Source organism: Lampetra planeri, chromosome 31 (assembly GCF_965212315.1).
Source record: "Lampetra planeri chromosome 31, kcLamPlan1.2.h2, whole genome shotgun sequence".
NCBI lineage: Eukaryota > Metazoa > Chordata > Hyperoartia > Petromyzontiformes > Petromyzontidae > Lampetra > Lampetra planeri.
In genome coordinates, this window is record NC_136137.1 from 4,837,675 (window position 1) to 4,862,716 (window position 25,042).

The 25,042-nt window shown below is 47.4% G+C and overlaps 1 protein-coding gene across 1 annotated transcript; it reads right to left on the reverse strand.

Annotated features, from left to right (window-relative positions):
* Positions 1-15,965: 15,965 nt before the first annotated feature.
* On the reverse strand, positions 15,966-24,222 carry LOC144729121 (uncharacterized). Its single transcript, XM_078609080.1, has 2 exons — positions 21,673-24,222; positions 15,966-18,044 (listed from the first exon to the last, which is right to left on the reverse strand). Exons 1-2 carry the CDS (start codon positions 22,055-22,057, stop codon positions 17,746-17,748), a joined length of 684 nt encoding a protein of 227 aa, XP_078465206.1. The 5' UTR covers positions 22,058-24,222; the 3' UTR covers positions 15,966-17,745.
* Positions 24,223-25,042: the final 820 nt, after the last annotated feature.

A 25,042-nucleotide genomic window follows, 5' to 3' on the forward strand; every position in this document is an offset into this window, starting at 1 on the left:
GGCCAGCACCACGCCCGACTCCCTTTGTCTCCCCAAGTGGCGATGTTTACTAATTTTAGGCCGAGTCGACCGTGGGGAGGCCCAGGACCTGTTTCAGACGAGCGTCACTGGGTGTTGGTGGCAGTGAGGGGGAACGAAACTCGGGTGGACGGGTTTCATGGCACAGCACGCTAAACCACTGCGCCACCGCTCCCCACTCGGTAGAGAGCGAGTGTGGTACATGGGTGAGCCATCGAACAAAGATGGCCACCGCATCGCGCGCTTTCAGATGCGCCTTGTGCGGCCCGTCTGGAACGCTCTTCCTCTTTCCGATAAAATAGGAAGCAACTGGAGCAATGGCGCTTTCAAATCATCATCTGGATTGGAAACTCACTTCTTGAGAACTGCTTTTTTGTGCTTAGTTCGTTGTCCTTCCCTGCACCTCCGATTAGCACGGTTGGCTACGTACGGTGCGAAAGAAGTTCAACGTACCGTACAGACATAGATATTGGCACAGGTGTGAGCCCCCCCCCCCACCCACCTAAAGCGCGGGGCCCGGGGCGATCCCCCTGATTCGCCGTGTACCCGAAGGGACGGCTCTGTGTATAGGCGAAGACAATGTATACATTATCTCAAGTTCATTTATGTAGCGCATGGTCAGAGGCACTGAACAACGGATGCACTATTTGTGCAGCAGAAGCGAGACGACACGTAATACACGTGCAAATAACGCAGTTAAATAACGCGCGCGTAATCGGACGCGATGTTTACGTCTGTACTGTTAAAACAACATCGGTATCTTCATATGTGTAGTCTGTGTTACGTCTAATTAAAGTGAGAGAGATGTATTGGTGCATTTCCACATTCACTTATGACCGTATTCATGTTAATTAGTGCCGATTCAGCGTAACTCTGGTGTCATAAGTGCATGTGTATATGATTTTGTGGAGCACAGAACTACGAATCTGCAATATATATCCCGAGTTCGATCCCGGACCACGGCTGACACCAAAATAGCGACGGGATATCTGAACGCCTTCACGAACCGCGCACTTGACCAGCGTGGTGAAGTATGATCAACCCCCCCTCCACCCACCCCATAAATACACAAGGCGTGACGAGGCATTCATTCAGCGGTGGATTGACATGTACAAAACAAAGACACAAACCCCCCCCCCCCCCCCCGTGCAGCCTTTAACGTACGCATGTTGAACTTCTTTCGCGCCGTACGCAGCCAACGGCGCTAATCGGAGGCGCGGGCCGTTCGAACCAATGGCTGTTAGCGAGCGCCTATTAAGGTCAAAAGGTCACGCGAAGGGGGAGGGGTGGTTCCCGCTCACGGCCACCAACACCAGCGGCAAATAATCTGGATCGGTCTTTGGACCTCCCCCCCCTTAGGTCGACTCGGCCTCAAAACGACTGCCGCGGTGTAGTGTGGAGTCAACGTCGCCGCAGGGGAAACAAAGGCGATCGAACGGTGGCGAGCTGACTGGATTATTTTTGGCCAGAGGCGGTTGGGGGTAGCACTTCAACATCCAGCGGTGGAGAGATCCATTTAACTGATTATTTACAGTCAACAAACCGCTGAGCTATCAACGAACGGGCGTTTGAAAGAAGTATTCAGTAAAGGAGGTGTCTATATATATAAAAGGCAAAGTTGTGAATGTATGTCTGTTCAAAATGTTTAGCGTACTTCCCGACATGCAACAAACTGCAAATTTGCCATGTGGGTACTTTCCAAACTGTACATCATGCAAAAATTATAAAAATACACTTTTAGATTTTTTTTTGGGGGGGGGCTCAATAATTATTTTTGCACGCCAAGTGAGCTGTGACGTCAAATCTGTCACGTGACGCACGCATGTAGAAGCGTAACGCATTGTAGTGTAGTGGGTAGCGCGCTGCGCTACGAACCAGGCGACCCGAGTTCGATTCCCGCTCACGGCCAACACTGGTGACGATTATTTGAACGGTCCTGGGCCTCCCCTAGGTCGACTCAGCCTCAAACGAGTAACTGGTGTGGTGTGTGAACATTGCCACTGGGGAGACAAAGGCGGCCGGGCGTGGTGATTCCAAGTCCCGGGCGAAGCCGGGTAGTAAAGCTAGTCTATATATGCACTTCTTTCGCACCGTACGTGGCCAACCGTGCTAATGTGAGGGTGCGGGGGGAGGGACAAAAACTCGACGCATCATGAGCTCCACGCTCCTGTTTAAGATACAGTGAACGGCGTAAATATAGCAGAAAACGTCGGCCGGAGGTGAGTAAAGATGGTAAAAGTTGATGGTAAAAGTTGCTCGATCGTATGTGTCCTCGGTCAAAAGGATCTCAGCTCCAGGCGAGGGACAGACCGCCCTTAGCATAGAGGACCCTTCGAGCCACTATTTAGATTTTTTTAAATACGACGAGACAAAAAAGCCCTTCAACCCTTTCTGGCAAGAAGACAGGAGGCGCTGAAGATTATTTCAACGCCGACATGGACACACCTATGACGAACAAGGCATCAAGTCCTGCATCAACCGCGCATGTTGGTGGCAGAACTTGCGAAACAAAAACACATGTGCGTCGATATAACCGTGCGTGCATGTTGTCCTTGAAACAGATCGGTCCCACACCGTGTAACCTGCAGCAATGTACTGGATTGGAAAGATATCTCTTTAGGACTGCCTTGTGTTTCGTTTGTTGTCCTACCCCCGCACCTCCGATTAGCGCTGTTGGCTACGTACGGTGCGAAGGAAGTTCAACACGCCAAATATAATCGGTGTCTATTTGGCGTTAGAACATGTTAACACCTCCTGCATTGTTCCCAGCAAGCCTTTACCACCTTCTCTCGCTTCTGCCAGCTAGGAAATTAATACCTTTAACTCGGTTTGAATTGAAATGCGTGGGCGAATCAAGACTAGTACTATAATAATGTTACTGCTGCGGAAAATACATCTGGAGATGATGTTCCACATCATCGGCATCATCATCATGCTCATCATGCTCATGATGATGCCGATGATGTGGAACATCATCTCCAGATGTATTTTCCGCAGCAGTAGCATTATTATATAGCATCATCATCATGAGCATGATGATGCCGATGTTGTTGCTGCTGATGCTGCTGCTGATGGTCCCGACAAAAAAAAAAACACTCACATTAATTCGTCAATAACGCCGTGGCATTGAAAGGAAAGACCTCATAATAGACGACGTTTCAGGTAGTCGTCCGTCTTCACATCATCTCTCTGCTGTGACGGAGGGCTCATTGCCCGAAACGTCGCCTCTATTATACATTAATTAATTGCCGATGTTGCGTTGGCAGTGGTGAAGAGAGAGCGTTGGCAGTGGTGAAGAGAGAGCACATACAAAGCTCAAAACAGTCACCAATAACAGCGGGACCTTTCTAGAAATGTATTACTCTTCATAATCTTTTACGTGCTATATACTCTTAGTTCTTTCGGTAAAGTCACGTAGGTTAAAATGAAATTAAAATTAATAAAAATAAAATAATGAAAAAAAAATGTTTTTTATTAATTTTAATTTTATTTTTAACCTACGTGACTTTACCGAAAGAACTAAGAGTATGAATCCTTGCAGTCACGAAAGCTTCAAATCTAGAATTTTACGTGCTATGTAGAAAGGTTATTGCCCGAAACGTTGTCTATTGTTTTTTTTAAGGCCACACAGTGTTAGCGACGAATGAATGTATTCGGAAAATATGCAATTACGTTATTTGTGCTAATGTAGCATCTCACACGTTATGCTGATGCTGCTGATTATGCTGATGTTGCTGATGATGCTGATGATGATGTTGATGATGATAATGATGTTGATGATGATGCTGCTGGTGATGTTGATGAAGTTGGTGATGATGTTGATGATGCTGCTGATAATAATGATTATGCTGCTGCAGATGCTGATAATGATGTTGATTATGATGATGATGCTGATAATGATGTTTATGCTGATAATTATGATGCTGCTGATGATGTTGCTGCTGATGATGTTGATGAAGTTGCTGATGATGCTGCTGATGATGTTGGTAATGATGATGCTGCTGATGATGTTGATAATGATGTTGTTGCTCACATACCTCTGTTGTGATGTTGCTCACGCGACTAGCGGTGAGGGAACTGACGGAAACCGGGGAGTTGAAACCTCATCGCAGATGATGACGACGATGATGACGACGATGATGACGACGATGATGACGACGATGATGACGACGATGATGACGACGATGATGACGACGATGATGACGACGATGATGACGACGATGATGACGACGATGATGACGACGATGACGATGATGATGACGACGATGATGATGACGATGATGACGACGATGATGACGACGATGATGGCGATGATGACGGTGATGACGATGATGACGATGATGATGATGACGATGATGACGATGATGATGACGATGATGATGGCGATGATGACGGTGATGACGATGATGACGATGATGATGATGACGATGATGACGATGATGATGACGATGATGATGACGATGATGATGACGATGATGACGATGACGATGATGACGATGACGATGACGACGATAATGATGACGATGATGATGACGATGATGATGACGATGATGATGACGACGGTGATGACGCTGATGATGATGACGATGATGACGATGATGACGATGATGATGACGATGATGACGATGACGATGACGACGATAATGATGACGATGGTGATGACGATGATGACGAAAATGATGACGACGATGATGACGATGATGATGATGACGACGATGATGACGATGATGATGACGATGATGACGACGATGATGATGATGACGATGGTGACGATGATGATGAGTATTCTCTCCCAGATTTCACTGGAACCAGTAGCTCTGTAATTGCTGCTCGAATCTCGGAGCTGCGTCCACTATTGCTGTTCGTAATTAATTTAACTAGTGATTGTTTATATTATTATGTATGTATGAATGTGTGTGTGTGTGTGTGTGTCATACGTATGCGCTTGCAGTACGTACTGTGTGGTAGGTGTGCGTGCGCTATACGTTTGTAACGGTCAATTTTTCGTGTGATATTGTGTCTGGTGTATATTATGAATTGTTGTACATAGCTATGATAGGGTTATGAGCTTGTAGAGTATATCTAATATATAGGTGTGTACTTGTGTTTGTTATCTGTGTGTACATGTATTAATGCCATTACGGTACAACTGTATCGCAGTGTACATGGTATTAGTTGGTTGAGTGGAGTATTACTTCGTTTAATACTGTGTAATATTACGTGCCGTATATTCCTTTAGCTCACTACGTGTTCATGGATTTGCTGCGTATAATATGTATGCGTGCGCTTGCGTTAGTACGCATAATACCGTATGTATTTACGGACACAATGTATGTTTGGTATACAATTGTGAGCGAAAAAAATATTAATTAATTGGGGTAAATGTGTTAGATTTGTGCGTGTTGTACGATACATTTATAAATGCGCATGCCGTTATAGTAATGTCGGTGTGTGAGTATAGATTAAATTTAGCATGTAGTTACGCATACAATGGTATATGTTCTTTGATGTAAAATTGTCTACTAAATGAATGTAGAGGTATTGTATGTTTGTGCTTGGAATATATTAGCCATTTAAAAATTGCGTTATTCTAACTATGATGATGCGTGAACGTGACATGTATATTGTGTGCAGTAGATATTCACTAATGTAATGGTTTATGTTTGCAGTATTATTTTCTATAATTGACTAATATCTACGTATTACGTATATGTGTGTGTAGTACATAATGTGTTAATATTACAAATGCAACACGATAGTATGCTTAGTATAATATTTTATAGACTTACTTAATTGTTTTATAGAATCAATGTATTCATACTTAAACTTGAAATATATAACATTATGTACAAATAATGCATGTGTATCTGCTTGCAGTGGGTAATGTATGTGTCGATTGTGCATGTTGTGTTAAGTATAAATTTACCTACCATTTTCACGTTAACTATAGCACTTTATATGATCAAATATTACACACCACACGTGTACATGTGTTTGCTGTATTTGTTACACGTGTGTCTGTGTGTGTATACATTAACGAATTCAGCCCTATGATACGTCTAGTCGAAACAGTATATATATAGGGCATACGTATGTGTGCGTACATACGCGTGCACATATTTAGCACGCGTATACATGCACGTACCCATGCGTGCATCTACGTTAACAATGTATCGTACGTATGCGCTCAGTATGTATATGTGCGTATGTACGCGACGCCTACGAGCGCGTACGTGTGTGCATGCATGTGCATAGTTACTTACGCAGTGTGTGTTGCAGCGTACGCCAAAGTCTCTGTATACACTACCCACGGACTAATACAAATCAATGCGGAGCTCGGCAACGCGCAGAGTATAACTGCGGCGGCTGATGCGATAACGTGGACCGCGTGCCAATGGGATGACCCAAGTCCCCGTCTAACGGTGCCTCCGTCGTGGTGAGAATCTTCTGCGGCACGAGGCGGATCAACTCCTCGCTGCAACCCGCACCGAGCGCGAGTCGCAATGCGGATCGCCAGCGTCGTGCGCCACCGCGTAGCCAGCAGGAGATGGGAGATATTAAATAAATAAATATCACACGATGGGGGGTGCGAGGGGGCAGGATAATAATAATAAAGATAGCCAATGGTTGAGCTGGGTAACGCGTAAAACGGACACGCGGGCACACACGCACGCGCGCAGACATACACACACGCAGGCACACACAGGCACACGCACACGCACATGCACACACAAAGACAAAGATTCCCCCGCGTAGCCTTAACAGACTTTCGGGGGAAAGTGCTGTTAGCGAGCACCTATGAAGGCCGGCACCACACACGAGGAGATGGGTGGCCAGTACCACGCCCGACCGCCTTTGTCTCCCAGTGGCGATGGTTATTTTGTTACACCAGCACCAGGCGCTCGTTTGAAGCCGAGTCGACCTAGGGGAGGCTCAGGACCGGTTCAGATAATCGTCACTGGGTGATGTTGGCCGTGAGCGGGAATCGAAATCGGGTCGCCGGATTCGTAGCGCAGCGGGGCTAGCTGCTACACTACCAAAATGAAAGACAAAGATCCCCCGTATAGCCTTAACAAACTGTAGGGGCAAGTGCTGTGAAGGCTGGAACGGCACACGAGGAGGAGGATGGCTAGTAGCACGCCCGACCGCCTTTGTCTCCCCAGTGGCGATGTTTACACACCGCACCAGGTACTGATTTGAGGCTGAGTCGACCTAGGGGAGGGCCCAGGACCGGTGTTGGCCGTTAGCGGGAATCGAACCCGGGTCGCCGGGTTTACTAGCGCAGCGCGCTAACCGCTACACCACCGCTCCCCACACACACAACACACACAACACACACGCTCACACACTTGCACGCACATGGCGCAAAGTCGTAAATCGCCATAAACAACGGAAAATTTACTGCTTTGGCGCATTCCAGGCTCCGTGAACGAGACGGGAATCCACAACGACCTCTGTGCAGTGTGCGGGAAAAACAGACCGGCAAGCCACACTTCCACAGTGTTGCAGGACCCTCCTGGCAACGAACCCACGAGACTCAGCGAGGCTTTCCTGCCATGAGAAAATAAAGAACGCGATTCTAACTTACGGCTTCTCCACATATCTATATTTCCTCTTAATTTTATTTCGAACATATAGATTTGTATTATTGTGATGTCTTCACTGGCTTCATTTGTTGATGTTAATTGTGCGTATGCACCACTGCAAACGCAGCAGCAGCAGCATCACCAACTGATTTGTCTAACGGTTGTTTAATGATCGTAACATAAAACGTAGGACACGTAGCATCGCGATTTAAAGCTTTCGCGACTGCAGGGATTCACATTATTGGTTCTTTCGGTAAAGTCACGTAGAAGGGAAATAATAAAACGTCGCGAGAATTTAACGTTTTATTTGTATTATTTTATTATTTCCCTTCTACGTGACTTTACCGAAAGAGCCAAGAATACAGATAGGATCGTCAGCGTCATTATCTGCCTGGGTCTATCCAATGACGCGGCGTTGGGGACTGATTTAGATTTAACTTAGGTTAGCCGTGGTAGATTCAAAGGACGACATCATCCAGTCGTGCATGTATAGATCATAGCTCACTGGAGTAATGGAGGGTGGGGGGAGGGGGGTCTCCATTCAGCAGTCGATATACCATTATGAAAATGAGGCCTGAATCCGTGAGAAGTGGATAGAGAATGGAGAATGGCCGCAGCGGTGGTGGCGATGGAGGAGAGTCCAGGTGGTCGCGTGAATAGCGCAACTGCGCTAACCACTGCGCCACCCATCCCCCACTATATCCGATCAGTGGCACATTGCATTGCGTCGTCAGATAATCGTTTTAAATTCGTTAACCAAGGTGGTGGTGGTAATGATGACGACCATAGCGATAATGGTGTTGATTGTGGTGGTGGTTACAATCACGCTGATGGCGATAACGATACACAATGATGGTAATTATGGTGATAATCACGTTGCTAATAACGGTGATTAGAGATCGTGGTAGTAATTAATGGCGATTGTGGCATTGATGGTGGTGATCGTGGTCGTAATGATGGTGAAATTATTGTAATGATGGCAATGATGGTGGCGTAGTGGTTGTTTTCACCCGAGCCTCACGGGAAGACGTCTTCCTTGGTTTGATTACCGACTCGGGCGTCTTTGTGTGTGGAGTTTGTACATTCTCTCCCCATGTTCTGTGTGGTATTTCCCCCGGGTTTTCCAGTTCCCCCCCCCCACCACCCCATAGCTTACAGCACACACACACACACATCTGGTATTGGTATCACACACAGCAACAACAGCAACATCGTACCCCTACTGCGAAACAAAAACATTGGCAGGACCCATCTTCTTGGTTCTTTCGGTAAAGTCACGTAGAAGGGAAATAATGAAATAATAAAAATAAAACATAATAAAATAATTCTTACGACGTTTCGGCCACAACGCAAGCAGCCGTCCTCGGGTGAAGAACAGGTCTGTCGGAAAGACAGCGTCTGAATGAAGACAGTGTCTGAATGAGTCTTTCCGACAGACCTATTCTTCACCCGAGGACGGCTGCTTGCGTTGTGGCCGAAACGTCGTGAGAATTATTTTATTATGTTTAATTTTTTTATTATTTCCCTTCTACGTGACTTTACCGAAAGAACCAAGAAGATGAATCCCTGCAGTCACAAAAAAAAGCTTTAAATCCAAATTGGCAGGACCCTCCTGAAAGCGGCGTCTTGTGCGTGGCTGTGTGTTTAACTGCATCTGCAAGTCATCTCAGTCAGTCATCTCAGTCAGTCATCTCAGTCAGTCATCTCAGTCAGTCATCTCAGTCAGTCAACGCATGGCACCTGCGGGGTCTATCACCGTGAGCTCTCCTACCAACAGCAAGCACCGCGGTGACGTCACCGCCAATTAGCGGCGAATGTTGGCTGCTGTTGTTCTACACGTTTCGTCAAATGTTGTTGTTCTATACACTTGAGAAAATGTAAAACCACACCTCGAATTTGACCGCACGTCTCAATCACTGCAACGACAACAACAACAAAAGGCAGGACCCTCCTGAAAGCAGTGTCTTGAGACTCAGCGAGGCTTTTTTTTTTATTTGGCCGGGCTAAACTGACGGAATACAAAGACGAGTAAATAACGGAAATTACTTTTATTCTTTTCATTCACAGCGGTGGTGGTTGGGGAGCGGCGTTTGTACGAAACCCCGCGGAGTTGGCAAGGGAATTGCAGATTTGAAGCTTTCGTGACTGCAAGGATTCATATTCTTAGGTTTGTTCGGTAAAGTCACGTAGATATTTTTTTTTTAATTTAAATTAATAAAAGTAAAATAAAAATGAAATATTTTATTGTTAAAATTTAAATTGATAAAAGTAAAATATAAATAAAATATATTATTTTCATTTTACTTTCATTAATTTCAATTTTAATTTTTTTTATCTACGTGACTTTACCGAAAAAACTTAAGAATATTAATAAGGGAATTGCAATTCTGGTGCCACGAGTAGAACGTCTCGGAACGGTCAAAGCGCTCTGTGCCTTGCAGCGTTCAGCGGTCGTTCTCTAAGCCGGTCAGAGCGACTCGTAGTGATGGAGCCCTACTCGTATGCAGGTGGGTACGGTAGATAGGTGACTATTCATACGCATACTCTTTGATTCTTTCGGTAAAGTCACGAAACGTCGTGATCTATTATTATTTTCTACCCACGTGACTTTACCGAAAGAACCAACGGGTTATGGATTCCTGCATTCACGAAAGCTTCAAATCAAGATATTAATATGCATATTTAAATAAAAAACTGGTCACCGGAAAATGTTTTCACGTAATGTGATGTGATTATCATCAGGCCCCTGCAAGTGTAACGGGCACTTTTAAGCGTCGATTGAAAACTAATTTCTCTACAACTGCTGTGTGTGTTTCGTGTTGTTGTCCTTACACCCGGCGCACCTTTGATTAGCGAGATTGGCTACGTACGGTGCGAAAGAAGTTCAACGTACATACATTGCTGCTGCCGTATACGAAATAGTAGAATAGTCCATTGTTACACACTGACCGACCCACAATGTTAGACAATGTGACCGTCATCTGCTATCTGCCAAATGTAATAGGTGGTATTGTCGCATTGTGTCGAGAACACACGTATTCTTTCGGGGCTTAGATGGTGTAGACATGAGTGTGTCATTAAACCCGCCACCACCCGACACGTCCAATTAGCACGGTTCGTCACGTGAACAACACGTGCCAATCAGCGACTGTCTTCTTGGTTCTTTCGGTAAAGTCACGTAGAAGGGAAGTAATAAAATAATAAAAAAAAACATATTATGTAGAAGGGAAGTAATAAAATAAAACATATTATGTTTTATTTTTATTATTTTATTAAAATAAAACATATTATGTTTTATTTTAATAATAAAAATAAAACATAATTTGTTTTATTTTTATTATTTTATTACTTCCCTTCTACATAATATGTTTCATTTTTATTATTTTATTACTTCCCTTCTACGTGACTTTACCGAAAGAACCAAGAAGATGAATCCCTGCAGTCACGAAAGCTTCGAATCGATATTTTATTAGCGACTGCTTCGGCACTTAACCGCTTGTGCGCTCTGAGAGTCAAAAACCCACGACCGCGACGTCTCGCTGACGATCACTGCAACCGGCTTCGTCGGTTGTCGATGTGTCGAGACATTCCCGTGCGCGTTCGAGCGACTTCCCTTCGAGTGTCATCCCGCTTGTCCCGGGTTCACGTTGTGCCGTTGCCACGGAGACAGCTACAGGGGGAGGGGGTGGGGGGAGCGAAATGGGGAGGCATTTTTACGACGGCACGAGGCCCTAAATCTCGACCGAGGGTGGTGTCTGTGTCCGTGCGTGCGCGTTATTGTGTCTCTACGCGTGTGTGTGTGTCTGTGTGTGTATGTGGGGAGCGGTTGTGTAGCGGTCAGCGCGCTGCAGTACGAACCCGGCGACACGAGTTCGATTCCCGCTCACGGCCAATACCAGTGACGATTATCTGAACCGGTCCCGGGCCTCCCCTAGGTCGACTCAGCCTCCAATGAGTACCTGTTGCGGTGTGTAAACATTACCACTAGGGAAACAAAGGCGGTCGGGCGTGGTGTTGGCCACCCACCCCCTCGTGTACCGTTCCGGCCTTCGTAGGTGCTCGCTAACAGCACTTGCCCCAACAGTCCGTTAAGGCTATACAGGGGATCTTTGTCTTTGTGTGTGGAGTAGCGGTGGTGTAGCGGTTAGCGCGCTGCGGTACGAACCCGGCGACCTGAGTTCGATTTCCCGCTCACGGCCAACATCAGTGACGATTATCTGAACCCTAGGTCGACTCGGCCTCAAATGTGTACCTGGTGCGATGCGTAAAAATATCGCTACTGGGGAGACAAAGGCGGCTGGGCGTGGTGCTGGCCACCCACCCCTTCGTGTGTCGTTCTGGTTTTCATAGGTGCTCGCTAACAGCACTTGACCCAACAGTCTGTTAAGGCTATAGGGGGGATCTTTGTCTTGTGTGTATGTGCATGTGCGTGTGCGTTATTGTGTCTCTACGTGTGCGTGTGTCAGACTCCTGCAATATAAATACATATTTTTATTATGTGTGTCTGTGTGTCTGTGTCTCTATGTGTCTCTATGTCTGTCTCCATGTGTCTGTGTCTCTATGTGTCTGTGTCTCCATCTGTTTGTGCCGGTGTGTCTCCCATTCGTTGTTCGCCAACACCACTCGCCCCAGCAGTACGGGGGATTCTTTGTCTCTCACCTCTGACATCTGAGCCCGGTCATTCGTCCCTCCCCTTCCTCCTCCCTCCCTCCCTCATCCCCTTCCTGCCCGGCTCTCCTCCTCTTCCCGCTGCTCATCTTGAGCCCTCCTCATCCTCTTTGTCCGTCTCCGGGGGGGGGGCGGAACTTCCATCCCCCCATCGCTTTCTCCCCGGCCAGGCCCGGAGCAGCAGCAGCAGTCGCTGGCAAATGCCCGGTGGGCCTCATTGGGGCAGCGCCACAAAGATTCGTCCCTCAACGGCCCATTTGTGGGGTTTTTTTTTTGGACCAGCCCAAAATGGGCCAATGAGATCGCATTGGCCCACTATCGTCACATCGCAAATCTGGCCAACACCGTTTGCCATCGCACAACCCATTAAATAAAAATATACAAAAATAAAGAATTGCCCATAGCCCGAATTTGAGTAGCTGCGTTTACAAATGCCCGCGTTTTTTGTCCCAGAGTCCGTCACTGATCCCGGTCATCTCCTCCCGTCTGCCACTCCCTCTGATCTCCCGTTGTCTCTTCTGTCGTTCCTTGGTCTTTGTCCACACACAGCAAGCAGGATACCCGAACCAGGGGCCTCCCTACGGCAGTGGGGCCCCTGGAGGACACATCACAACCGACGGCCGTTAAACTAAACCGGTAGCGTAACAACTGACAGTGACGTTGAAGGGGAGCACCCTCCCGCCCCCCCCTCCCCCCAAAGCGCGGGGCCCGGGGCGGTCCCCTTGATTTCCCGTACCCGAGTGACGGGCTCTGCAATTAACTCCACTCCACTACTCGTGGTGTGCCACGGGTTTTTTTTTTATAAAATAGGAGTTGTCAAATTGGTGTTGTAATCCTGTAACAGGATATATACCACGTTGTAATCCTGTTGGCTGCGCTGACATTCAAACTGTGGCTATCTGGCCATCCTCAGGATCGCGCGAAAACAAACCAAACGACTCAAGGGGGTCCACTTGGACACACAAGTATAGAATTATACTTTTTTTTAAATACAATAGAATAAAAACCACACATTCCCTTTGAATACACAATTGCATAATTGTACAATGGGTATGTTTTGAGTATCATGTAAAACGGTTACATTTGGCTACGTTAGCAACAAAGATAATTACCCCCAAACTAAGCTATTTATCATAAACTATAGTTAAACTAGAGAGGAGACAACGCAATGAAAACCCCACGACCTCCAAACTCTACCTGCCTTTAACCACCTTGAAGTGTCGTCCATCCAGAACAAAGTATAACGGCGCAATGCCCCGATCCACAAACGTGGGAACACGTGAACACACGCGCGCACGTGGGAACACACGCGCGCACGTGTGAACACGCGTACAAAGACACGCGCACGCTGAGACCTCAGTCTTGATGTGCGAGTCGGCTCTGATTGACGCGGACAGCGTGATTTGCTTCGCGCGTCACGTGGGACGAGTTTGACAATCATCGGGTGCGTGCGGCGTGGAACGAGTTAATTTGCGTTCGAATGGAGGAGGAGGAGCACTTTGGTAGACGCGGAAAGACGGGGCGTGGTGATGGGTCGTCAGGAATGCGGTTTGAGAAACCCTGCTCTTCTGTATTCGCTGCAATGTCTCTATGCGTATGTCGATTCAATTTATTTTATGTTGATGTATGTTAAATTGTGGGGTAGACAAAGGCGGCCGGGCGTGGTGCTGGACACCCACCCATCTCGTGCGCCGTGCCGGCCTTCATCGGTGCTCGCTTACAGCAGTTGCCCCAACAGCCTGTTAAGGCTATACGGGGGATTTTTGTCTTTGCTAATTATTTTCTATCATTGCCACGGCACACCCATTGCGAAGCACTGCCCTATAGATGGAGCCTCGATTCAGTGCAATGTGTTATTGGCATTCCTCGCTGTTCAGACGCCTTGGAAGGCGGTGTGATTACCCACCTTTACCCCACCCCAACATAACCGGTCAATCGACTCACGGTGGTGTAACCTATTGTACGGGGTGATCCAGACGTATTGTGACTCCCATTTTATTCTCTATAACTTAATAAAAACACATTTGAAGTAAGGTTTATTTACAACAGAAATGAATACGCAAAGGGAAAAAAACTGTTAGGGGTCAAATAATTGGGGCGGGGTAGGGGGGAGGGTCACAATAAATCTGGACCACCCTGTACACTGTTGCGGTGGACGGATGCGTGGCGGAGTGTAAGATATACGCAGCGTTTGTTTCAAGTGCCTAGCCGGGAGATCGGATCGAACCCGCAACCTTCTGGATTTTCCCAGTCCAGTGGTGTTAACCCCACGGCAACCAAAACTATAAATATGTAAAACGTCTACAGAGGCATTCCAATTGTGTAACTTTGAAGCGTCTGGTCTTTCTCGAGCTCTCGATAAATGAATTCCAGGACACTTCAAATTGGACAAGCACCAGATGTTACAGAAAATCGCGAACTTGTTTATTTAAAAAAATGTCTAATATACAGCTTACCTAAATTACTTTGTCCATAAAGCAGTGAATCATTGATTAGATTATACAGGGTGGCGGTGGGGTGACCTGGATAATACCTGATAACCCCCATATAGATCTTCATTGTCGAGGAAATAGGCTGTTGTTGAGAGGCGGATGACGAAGATGAGACGATGAAAGTGAATGATTAAGTAGGGGAGATGATTCAATCATGCGTGGGCTGTCAAGTGTTTCCATGAAGCGAGCATGATGGAGGGCAATTTTTAACATCTGCATATGTCGTGAGTCTTTGAGTTTGATGCCAGTGACACGACACGCACCTTCAACACGCCATAGCATCGCGCGTTCGTTCAGACGATTTGATGGATTGTCAGAAACAATGCGAGTCTTGAACAATCCCAACACGTGCTGTATAATACTGGTAGGAACCTCTGGTTACATCAGCCCACAGGGGATTATTGTGTCCGTCCGTCCGTCGTGAAGGGAGAGGCTGGGTGGGGTGGGAGGGGTAGGGTGGGGAGGGAGGGGCTAGGTGGGGACGGGAGGGTGGGGGGGGGCTGGGTGGGGAGGGTGGGGCTCGGTGGGGAGGGGAGGGTGGAGAGGGGCTGGGTGAGGTGGGGCTGGGTCAGGGGTGGGAGGGGTGGGGCTGGGTGGGGACGGGCTGGTCACCCCGTGGTGCCCTTATAAAACTCAACGTTTAACCTACTCACGCCGGCTTGTGCCCGCCCTCACAGTCGGGCATATTTGCGGAATACACCATGCCGCCGTTGACCCTGGCCATTGACCGAGCAACCCAACGTTCCTACCAGCTCCCTCCGCAGGAATGTGTTTCTAACACACGCGTATTGTCCATGTTATTATTATTATTACTAAGGCATTGTATTAATACTTTAAAAAATATATCCGTGACGTGGCCGTAATAGTAGCATGATCGGTTTGCACCATCGTCGAACTAATTTGTTCCAGTCTCATCGAAAACTTGTTCAGAACACTAGCTTGCCTCCAATGCCGAAACAAGAAGAACTGTCCGATTAGTGTACCTTAGAGAATATATTTTTGTAAAGATTAACATATTCACTAAATAATACATTTCCAAGCCGGGTCGCCACGTTTTACCTGCCCTCGCCTGGATTTATGCCCGGCAACAATGCACCTTCCCTGGGTGAATTTACTAGGCCGCAGGGGGTAGTGACCGTGATAACAGGAAAAACGTGTTGTTATTTAACTTATCTAAGATAGTCTTCACCGAGTCTGCAGGCACTTTTGGTCCAATTCCTTTATAGGTGGCCCCTTGTGTGTGGTGGGACACTGGGGTACCGACAGCGAGGGCGACATGTCCGCAGAACGGGCAAAAACACTCGATGGCCCTCAAATCTTGCTAAACCGCATCCATTGCACGCAAAATCATGGCAGCAATCGAGGCGAATTATCTCTGATGAACAAATGGAAAATTATAATTAAAAAAACTCTCCAGTCGCAGTGTGTGACCGTGCTCGTCCAGAACAGAGACCGTAATAACGTATAGTAACACAATGCGCCGATCCAAAAATACGAAAGAGGCATCACAGCGAAACACAACTCCCGCTGATCCTGCTCGCGCGGTTATCTTGCCTTGACCACCTGAATGTGAGATTGTAGTTTTTGCTCTGCATATACATCATCAGCCATGCAACAACAAATATGAAGACAGATCTTGCTGTGCCAGCCATTTCCTGACCCATCTCGTAGCCCAGCCAGGTTAGAAAGTTTCATGAATCTCGATGCGGTCTACAAACACTTACTCCCCACGACTATTGTATTACATTAATCTGTCACCGAACTATTTGCTTCATTGCTGTACTTAATGTGAGTCGCTTCATTACTCTACTCAGTTTTTTTTATCTGTTTTGCTTTCGTGGTTGATGACCCAGCTCACTTGCAAATTACACTGATCTTTGTATCTTAAGTTATCACCTGGTGAAAAAATAATAATCTTGACCTGGATACTGGATCACATTCACTAGACTTCTAGACGACCAATGTGGCTCATAATTAACCAACGTGGCCTCTATAAGACACCGCTTCTGTAGGATCAATAAGGTCGTTTATATGACCAACATAGCCTCTGTAGAACCAATATAAAACAAATATGGTTTCTATAAAACCAAGAATGCCTATATAGGACCAACATGACCTGTATAGGTCCAACGTGGCTTCGACAGGACTAAAACAGACTCGAGAAGACTAATTTGACCCCTCCAGGGACATATTTTGGTGTCTCCAGGTAATATACGGCATCTCTGAGTAGGGCATACATGATGAAGGAGGGTCAGTTGTTGAAATAATCTAGCGACCAAGAAGAAGACATAAGACCGGAGGGTGGGAGACTGTTACGGCAAATCGTGGATGCCACGTGTCTACTGTGTGGCAGCTGTGGGATCCGAGAAAGGGTCGATATTTTTATTTTACGATTTTCGTATTTCCTTAGGCCGACTGAACTATAGAGCTATTTTTCAGAAGCGACCTGGCAATCACAAATGATAGCTCAATGAAGTGGCCTATCATGTGGAAATGTATCGCAGAAAAATACTCTAAATGCATGTTTCTAAATGTGGAGGTGAAAACAGGAGGACCAGAAGAAAAATACGCTCGACCACGGGGAGAGAGACATGCAAACTCCAAATATACATCAGGCATCGTCAGAAGTCGGGATGGAACCAGGCGAGGTAGTTAACGTCTCACCACCGCAGCTCCCATGGGCAAGGTGTGGTAACACCAAGAGCTCTGGCCATGATAACATATTAACCAAGGACATATATTGCTTCTATAGGTCCAATGCATCCTCTGCAGTTCCAATCTACCTTCGGCAGTTCCAATACAGCCTCTGCAGGCCCAATGCAGCCTCTGCTGGTCCAATAACGGCCTCTGCAGGTCCAATGCAGCCTCTGCTGGTCCAATAACAGCCTTTGCAGGTCCAATAACAGCCTATGCAGGTCCAATGCAGCCTCTGCAGCTCCAATAACGGCCTCTACAGGTCCAATAACGGCATCTGCAGTGACTTATACGTCGCAGAGTGGTTTGTCTTGAGTTTGGCTATCGGGGGAATGCGACGACCCCTCCTCACTCGTGCTGCCGCTGGGCCGGCAGGTGCTGGGGAACTTGTCCCTGTTGTTTTCCTTCTTCCACTTCATGCGCCGGTTCTGGAACCAGATCTTGACCTGGCGCTCGCTGAGGCCCAGCACGTGCGACACCTCGATGCGCCGCTTGCGCGTCAGGTACGGGTTGAAGAGGAACTCCTTCTCCAGCTCCAGGGTCTGGTAGCGGCTGTAGGTCTGGCGGCCTCGCCTGCGCGCAGGACCTGCAAGGATCAACATGTCACCGTCGGTATCATCGTCATCATCGTCGTCGTCGTCGTGATCACCAGAGCCATGATCTAAAATTATTTAAACTTTTTTTTGTCTTTTACCAGGTAAGGCCCACTGATCTTCTTGGTTCTTTCGGTAATGTCACGTAGAAGGGAAATAATACAATAATAAAAATAAAACATAATAAAATAATTCTCACGACGTTTCGGCCACAACGCAAGCAGCCGTCCTCAGGTGAAAAACAGGTCTGTCGGGAAGACAGCGTCTGAATGAAACACCCCAGGCTTGGAGCGTATATTTATGCTGGGTTGGAGGGGGAAGAGCGCCTTGACAAAAGAATTTGCATATCAAGAGGAATTTATTATGTTTTATTTTATTTTTATTTTATTATTTCCCTTCTGCCTGACTTTACCGAAAGAACCAAGAAGATGAATCCCTGCAATCACGAAAGCGAAATTTAAGGCCCACTGAGTTATACAGCTCTTCTTTCAGAAGCGACCTGGCCACAATCGATAGCCGAACGAAGTGCCGTATCATCATGTGGAAATGTATAGAAGCCAGATACTACAAACGCGTGATGTTGTTATTATATCTCGAGGTGAAAAATTGGAGGACCCCTAGAAAAAATTCACACGGAGCACGGAGAGAACATGCAAACTCCAAATATACAGCAGACGTCTCCAAATATACAGCGGTTACTATGCCACTGATAATGTAGTCACTACGCCACTGATAATGTCGTCACTACACCACTGATAATGTAGTCACTACGCCACTGATAATGTAGTCACAACGCCACTGATAATGCAGTTACTACACCACTGAAAATGTAGTTACTACACCACTGATAATGTAGTCACTACGCCACTGATAATGTAGTCACTACGCCACTGATAATGTAGTCACTACGCCACTGATAATGCAGTTACTACACCACTGAAAATGTAGTTACTACACCACTGAAAATGTCGTTACTACACCACTGATAATGTAGTCACTACGCCACTGATAATGTAGTCACTACGCCACTGATAATGTAGGTACTACGCCACTGATAATGTAGTCACTACGCCACTGATAATGCAGTTACTATGCCACTGATAATGTAGTCACTACGCCACTGATAATGTAGTTACTACGCCACTGATAATGTAGTCACTACACCACTGATAATGTAGTTACTACGCCACTGATAATGTAGTTACTACGCCACTGATAATGTAGTTACTACACCACTGATAATGTAGTTACTATGCCACTGATAATATAGTCACTACACCACTGATAATGTAGTTACTACACCACTGATAATGTAGTTACTACACCACTGATAATGTAGTTACTACACCACTGATAATGTAGTCACTACAACACTGATAATGTGGTCACTACGCCACTGATAATGTAGTTACTACACCACTGATAATGTAGTTACTACACCACTGAAAATGTAGTCACTACGCCACTGATAATGTAGTTACGACGCCACTGATAATGTAGTCACTACACCACTGATAATGTAGTCACTACACCACTGATAATGTAGTTACGACGCCACTGATAATGTAGTCACTACACCACTGATAATGTAGTTGCTACACCACTGATAATGTAGTTACTACACCACTGAAAATGTAGTCACTACAACACTGATAATGTAGTTACGACGCCACTGATAATGTAGTCACTACACCACTGATAATGTAGTTACTACGTCACTGATAATGTAGTTGCTACACCACTGATAATGTAGTTACTACACCACTGAAAATGTAGTCACTACAACACTGATAATGTAGTCACGACGCCACTGATAATGTAGTTACTACGCCACTGATAATGTAGTTACTACGCCACTGATAATGTAGTCACTACGCCACTGATAATGTAGTTATTACGCCACTGATAATGTAGTCACTACGCCACTGATAATGTAGTTACTACACCACTGATAATGTAGTCACTACACCACTGCTAATGTAGTCACTACATCACTGATAATGTAGTCACTATGCCACTGATAATGTCGTTGATACGCCACTGTAAATAGCTGTCGACCTTCTCCAGAATTCGGTCCTAGGCCACCCCTATGTCGACTCAGCCTTAGATGAGTACCCACGGTGCGGCGTGGCAAAGGCGCGCGTACGAACACCCCGAGCGCACGTCGGTGTGTGTGTTGTCGCGAGGCTCAACGCGGCAATTACTGGTCAGGTACCAGACCTCGGTACAAGATGAATCCCTGCCACCCGATCACAGAGGCCAATTACCGGCAGTGACGACAACGGTCCAGCCACCCGTGAAGAAAGCACGCGGTCCGCACTCCAGGGTCGTTGGCAGAGGTCGCAAACGGGTCGCAAACGGGCACCCGTACCCGGCCGTACCCGTACCCTACCCGGCCGGGTACGGGTAGGGTACGGGTATCGGGTACCTGATTGCGACATCTGGAATGAAGCCATGTTGCAGGCGCGGGTGGGTTGATTCTAGCAACTTGAATTGTGAGAAGAGACAAGACGTTGGGAAATGAGTGACAAACGGTTACTCACCAGTGACTCACGGCCTACCCGTACCCGGCCGCACCAGGGTCGCAAACGGGTACCCGTACCCGGCCGGGTACGGGTAGCCGGGTATCGGGTAGGGTACGGGTATCGGGTACCCGGTTGCGACCTCTGGTCGTTGGTTGTTGAAAGCGAACTGCAAATTTGATTTTTCATCAAGGAAACTTCAAATTCGTCTGAGAGATCCGGGGGCACAGCCTCGGTGAATGGCTACAAGAGAATCGTGCTAACTAACCACTACACTACCGCTTCCCCTCATACCCTCCCTTTATACACACACCACCACCACACACGCCCATGCGTCACAAGCTACCCCAGGTACTATACTATACTTATACTGGGAGTAACCTCCTGGTTACACCAGCCCACAGGGGATTATTGTGTCCGCCCGTCGTGCAGGGAGGAGCTGGGTGGGGGGGGGGGCTGGGTGGGGAGGGTGGGGAGGGTGGGGCTTGGTGGGGAGGGGAGGGTGGGGAGGGTGGGGAGGGGAGGGTGGGGAGGGTGGGAAGGGGCTGAGTGGGGAGGGGCTGCTCACCCCGTGGTGCCCTTATAAAACTCAACGTTCAACCTACTCACGCCGGGTTGTGCCCGCCCTCACAGTCGGGCATATTTGCGGAATACACCACGCCGCCGTTGACCCTGGCAATTGACCGAGCAACCCAACGTTCCTACCAGCTCCCTCCGCAGGAATGTGTTTTAAGGCTGAGTCGACCTAGGTGGAGAGTCCCATATCAACAAAGATCCCCCGTATAACCTTAACAGCCTGTTGGGGCAAGTGCTGTTAACGAGCACCTATGAAGGCCGACACGGCACACGAGGGGTGGCCAGCACCACGCCCGAACGCCTTTGTCTCCCTAGTGGCAATGTTTACACACCGCACCAGGTACTCATTTGAGGCTGAGTCGACCTAGTGGAGGCCCGGGACCGGTTCAGATAATCGTCACTGGTGTTGGCCGTGAGCGAGGAATCGAACTCGTGTCGCCGGGTTCATAGTGCAGCGCGCTAACCGCTGCACTATCGCTCCCTGCACCAACACACACTCGCACAAACAACACGCGCGTCGCACCTTGGGGTCTCATCCACGGGAACACCGTTCCGCCCCCGTCTCCGCCTCGCGCGGCGTCCACCTCGACCCCCTCGACCCCCGCTCCACCTCGCCCCCGTGCGGCGGGCGATGCGGCTCCGTAGGGCGAGGCGGTCGGGTCGTGCAGCCTTGGGTAGCCGGGGTCCGACGTTTCACCCTCGAAGTGCGGCACCCCGTGGTAGCCAAATCCGTACGGGGCTCCGTTGAAGCCCGCGACGCCGAAGCCCCCGGACCTGTCGAAGGCGCCCCCCGAGTGGTCGCTGCCGGCGGCGGAGGCGGCGGCGGCGTTGCGCATCGCGGCTTCGTGAGCGGCGAAGCGGCAGTCGAAATATCCCCCGTGGAGCGAATCTTCAAAGTACGAGCTCATTGTCGTGTGTGGCGTGTGGGGGGTGGAGAGAGACGAGAGGCAACTCCGAGAGTCGAACTTGTACGGGTCACCGCTTGCTTGAATGCACACAGTGGGGGGGTGTTGTAGCTGTTGTTGTTGATGATGCGTTGGTTGTGGCTGTTGTGGTGGTTGTTGTTGGCTCGGGTAGCTCTGGTGGAGATGTGGCCGACTAACGCAGTTGTGGCTGTTTTGTTTGTTGTTGTTTGTTGTTGTATGTTGTTATTGTTGTTGTTTGTTGTTGTTGTTGTTGTTGAGCGGCTGACTTTGATGCAGCACGGGCTGTTACAGTTGTAGCAGTAGTTGTTGTTTACACGTTGTTGTTGTTGTTGTTGAAGTTTGCTGTTGCTGTTGTTACGGCTATTTATGATGCACACGGGTCTATTACTGCTGCTGTTGTTGTTGTTGTTGGTTTAAGTTGTTGTTGGCCGATCGCTGTTGTGAAAGGTAATAGGGGCTAAGCTGGTGCTAATATTCCGGCTGAGTTGTGAAGAATAATGTTAATTGAATTATAATCGAATAACTACGAATTATAAGAGTGGAATAATAACTATTAGGATTACAGGAATATACAATGTCGCGTTATATGTTAAAATGTTCGCATTCGTGTACACCTGACTAATAGTTAATGCTGTCAAAACCTTAATTTACTCAAATTTACTGCATAATTATTGATTATATTGATTAATACGATTAGTCATAATTTAATAAGTGCTTACAGTCGTGAAGAAGATCAATATTCAATTATGTTATGTACCAGTCCGAACAAATATGAAATGGAATAATTCATAAGTTATAAAACACGGCAAACCTTTTAACGCAATTACCAAACAGAAATCATACTAATTGCTCATACGGCGGATTAATGAACACGAAGCGACTTGTAACTAATTAACACGAGCCAATAATATAATTCATACTCATAACAATTAAAACTAAAATATGAATAATGAATCAACGTGAGTAATATTATTATTTAAAGCACACTACAATTACTCCGAGTGAACTTTAAGGCCAATTCATTTATACACACAGCCTTATAGGCGCGACAGATTCAAGAATAACTATTATGACAACTTTACGTAATTAAGATTGATAACAATAACAGCCTAAGTTAAATGTACAAGCGTGTTCAAGCTATATTGGCAACTGCGTGATAATAGACGTTATTTAAACATGATTTGAGTAACGGCTGCTAGATGTGTAACCCGACCTAAACTCCTACACGATACTGGCGTTTAACGATACGGGTATTTTCTTCGAGATTTCAAAAACAACAACTACTATCGTAACTTTGACTATACCATTACATTGTTTTACCAACTTGTCTAACGCTAAATATGCTCTAGCTATCTTCCTGCGCGTGAAGGCAGCAATGATGTTCAGGAGCTAAATGTGAATGTTGAGGTCTGCTGCTGCTCGCCACGACGACGAGAGAGAGGGCTTCATCAGAGAGAGAAAGTTCGTGTCGTGTCGCTCCTCCTCCTCCTCAGGACAAGGAGCGCAGACCACCACGGTGGGTTTAACCGTACGGTGTTAGCGATCGCTCTTTCTCCGCTGATTCTCACGAGGGCATTAAGCTATCGACTCCCCGAACGCACACTATACAATCGCATTAATTAAGCAACGTTCCATACGCTACAGAAACAAATAAAAATATCTATTTTCAGAAAGTACGCTACACGACTTAACGCCCCATTAGCATATTGTAGTCTGCAGGCAGGGAAAAAAAAACAAAATCATGAAAACAAACGTGGAATCAACGACTCTTCGCTCAACCCAACCGATGATGACTTTGTCGACTACTCCTCGTCACTGGCGAGTTAGCTCCTCTCGAACCCTCGTTGAGATCGGAGGTGAGGGGATGCACGCTCCGTCTCCTCCTGCGTCTCCTGCTCGGACAGAGGCCACGTGGCTTCAACGTTCGCGTCTTGACGAGACGGAGACTCTCGAGACTCACGGCACCAGCTCGAGCAGCGGAGTTTTGACAACAGCAGCAGGAGCAGCAGCAGCAGCAGAAGCAGCAGCAGGAGCAGCAGCAGCAGCAGCAGCCGCCGGACAACTGCGCCCCTTCCACCACCTTCCCGTCACTCCCGAAGCACCCCGAAATGTATTCCTGGGCACGTTCAGCTCGAAAACCTGCTCGGACTCACCTTGAGATGCCCCCACCCGCCTTCACCTCCCCCAGAGCACCCCCCTCCCCGCCCCGCCTCGTCCACCCTCCTCCACCACCACCAAAATACAAAGATCCCCCGTGTAGCCTGTAACAGACTGTTGGGGCAAGTGCTGGTAGCGAGTAGCACCCTATGAAGGCCGGCACGGCACACGAGTGGGTGGGTGGCCAGCACCACGCCCGGCTGCCTTTGTCTCCCCCAGTGTGGCGATGTGTTTACACGCGGAACCTGCAGGTATTGATTTTGGGGCTGAGTCGACCTAGAGGAGGCCCAGAACCGGTTCAGATATCCCTCACCGATGTTGGCCGTGAGCGGGCAATCGAACACGGGTCGCGCTAACCGTTGCGCCGCCGCTCCTCCCCGCCACCCCACCGCGCACAGTAGAATTGAAATTCGCGAGCACAAACACGACGCGTTTGGGGGACAAATTATTCAAGGTCATCAGAAACAAATTAATGGGGGCTGTTCGCAGTAGAGTTGTAGCGTTGCCACCTTTTTTTCCACGCGGAAAACCGCGTCTTCTTTCAGGCAGAAATTATAGGTCTATTATCTCAACTGTGCTGCGGTCTTCCTGCTAAGGCGCTCAATTGACAAGTACTCAAAACAGTTAAACTATGTAAACTACGTATGTTTGTATTGTAAGGCCCACCGAGCTATACAGCTCTTTGTTCAGAAGTCACCTGGCCACAAATGATGGCTCAACGAAGTGGCTTATCATCGTGTGGAAATTTACAGCAGCCAAATACCCTAAAGGCGCGATGTTAATTCTAAATGAGGAGGGAAAACCCGGAGG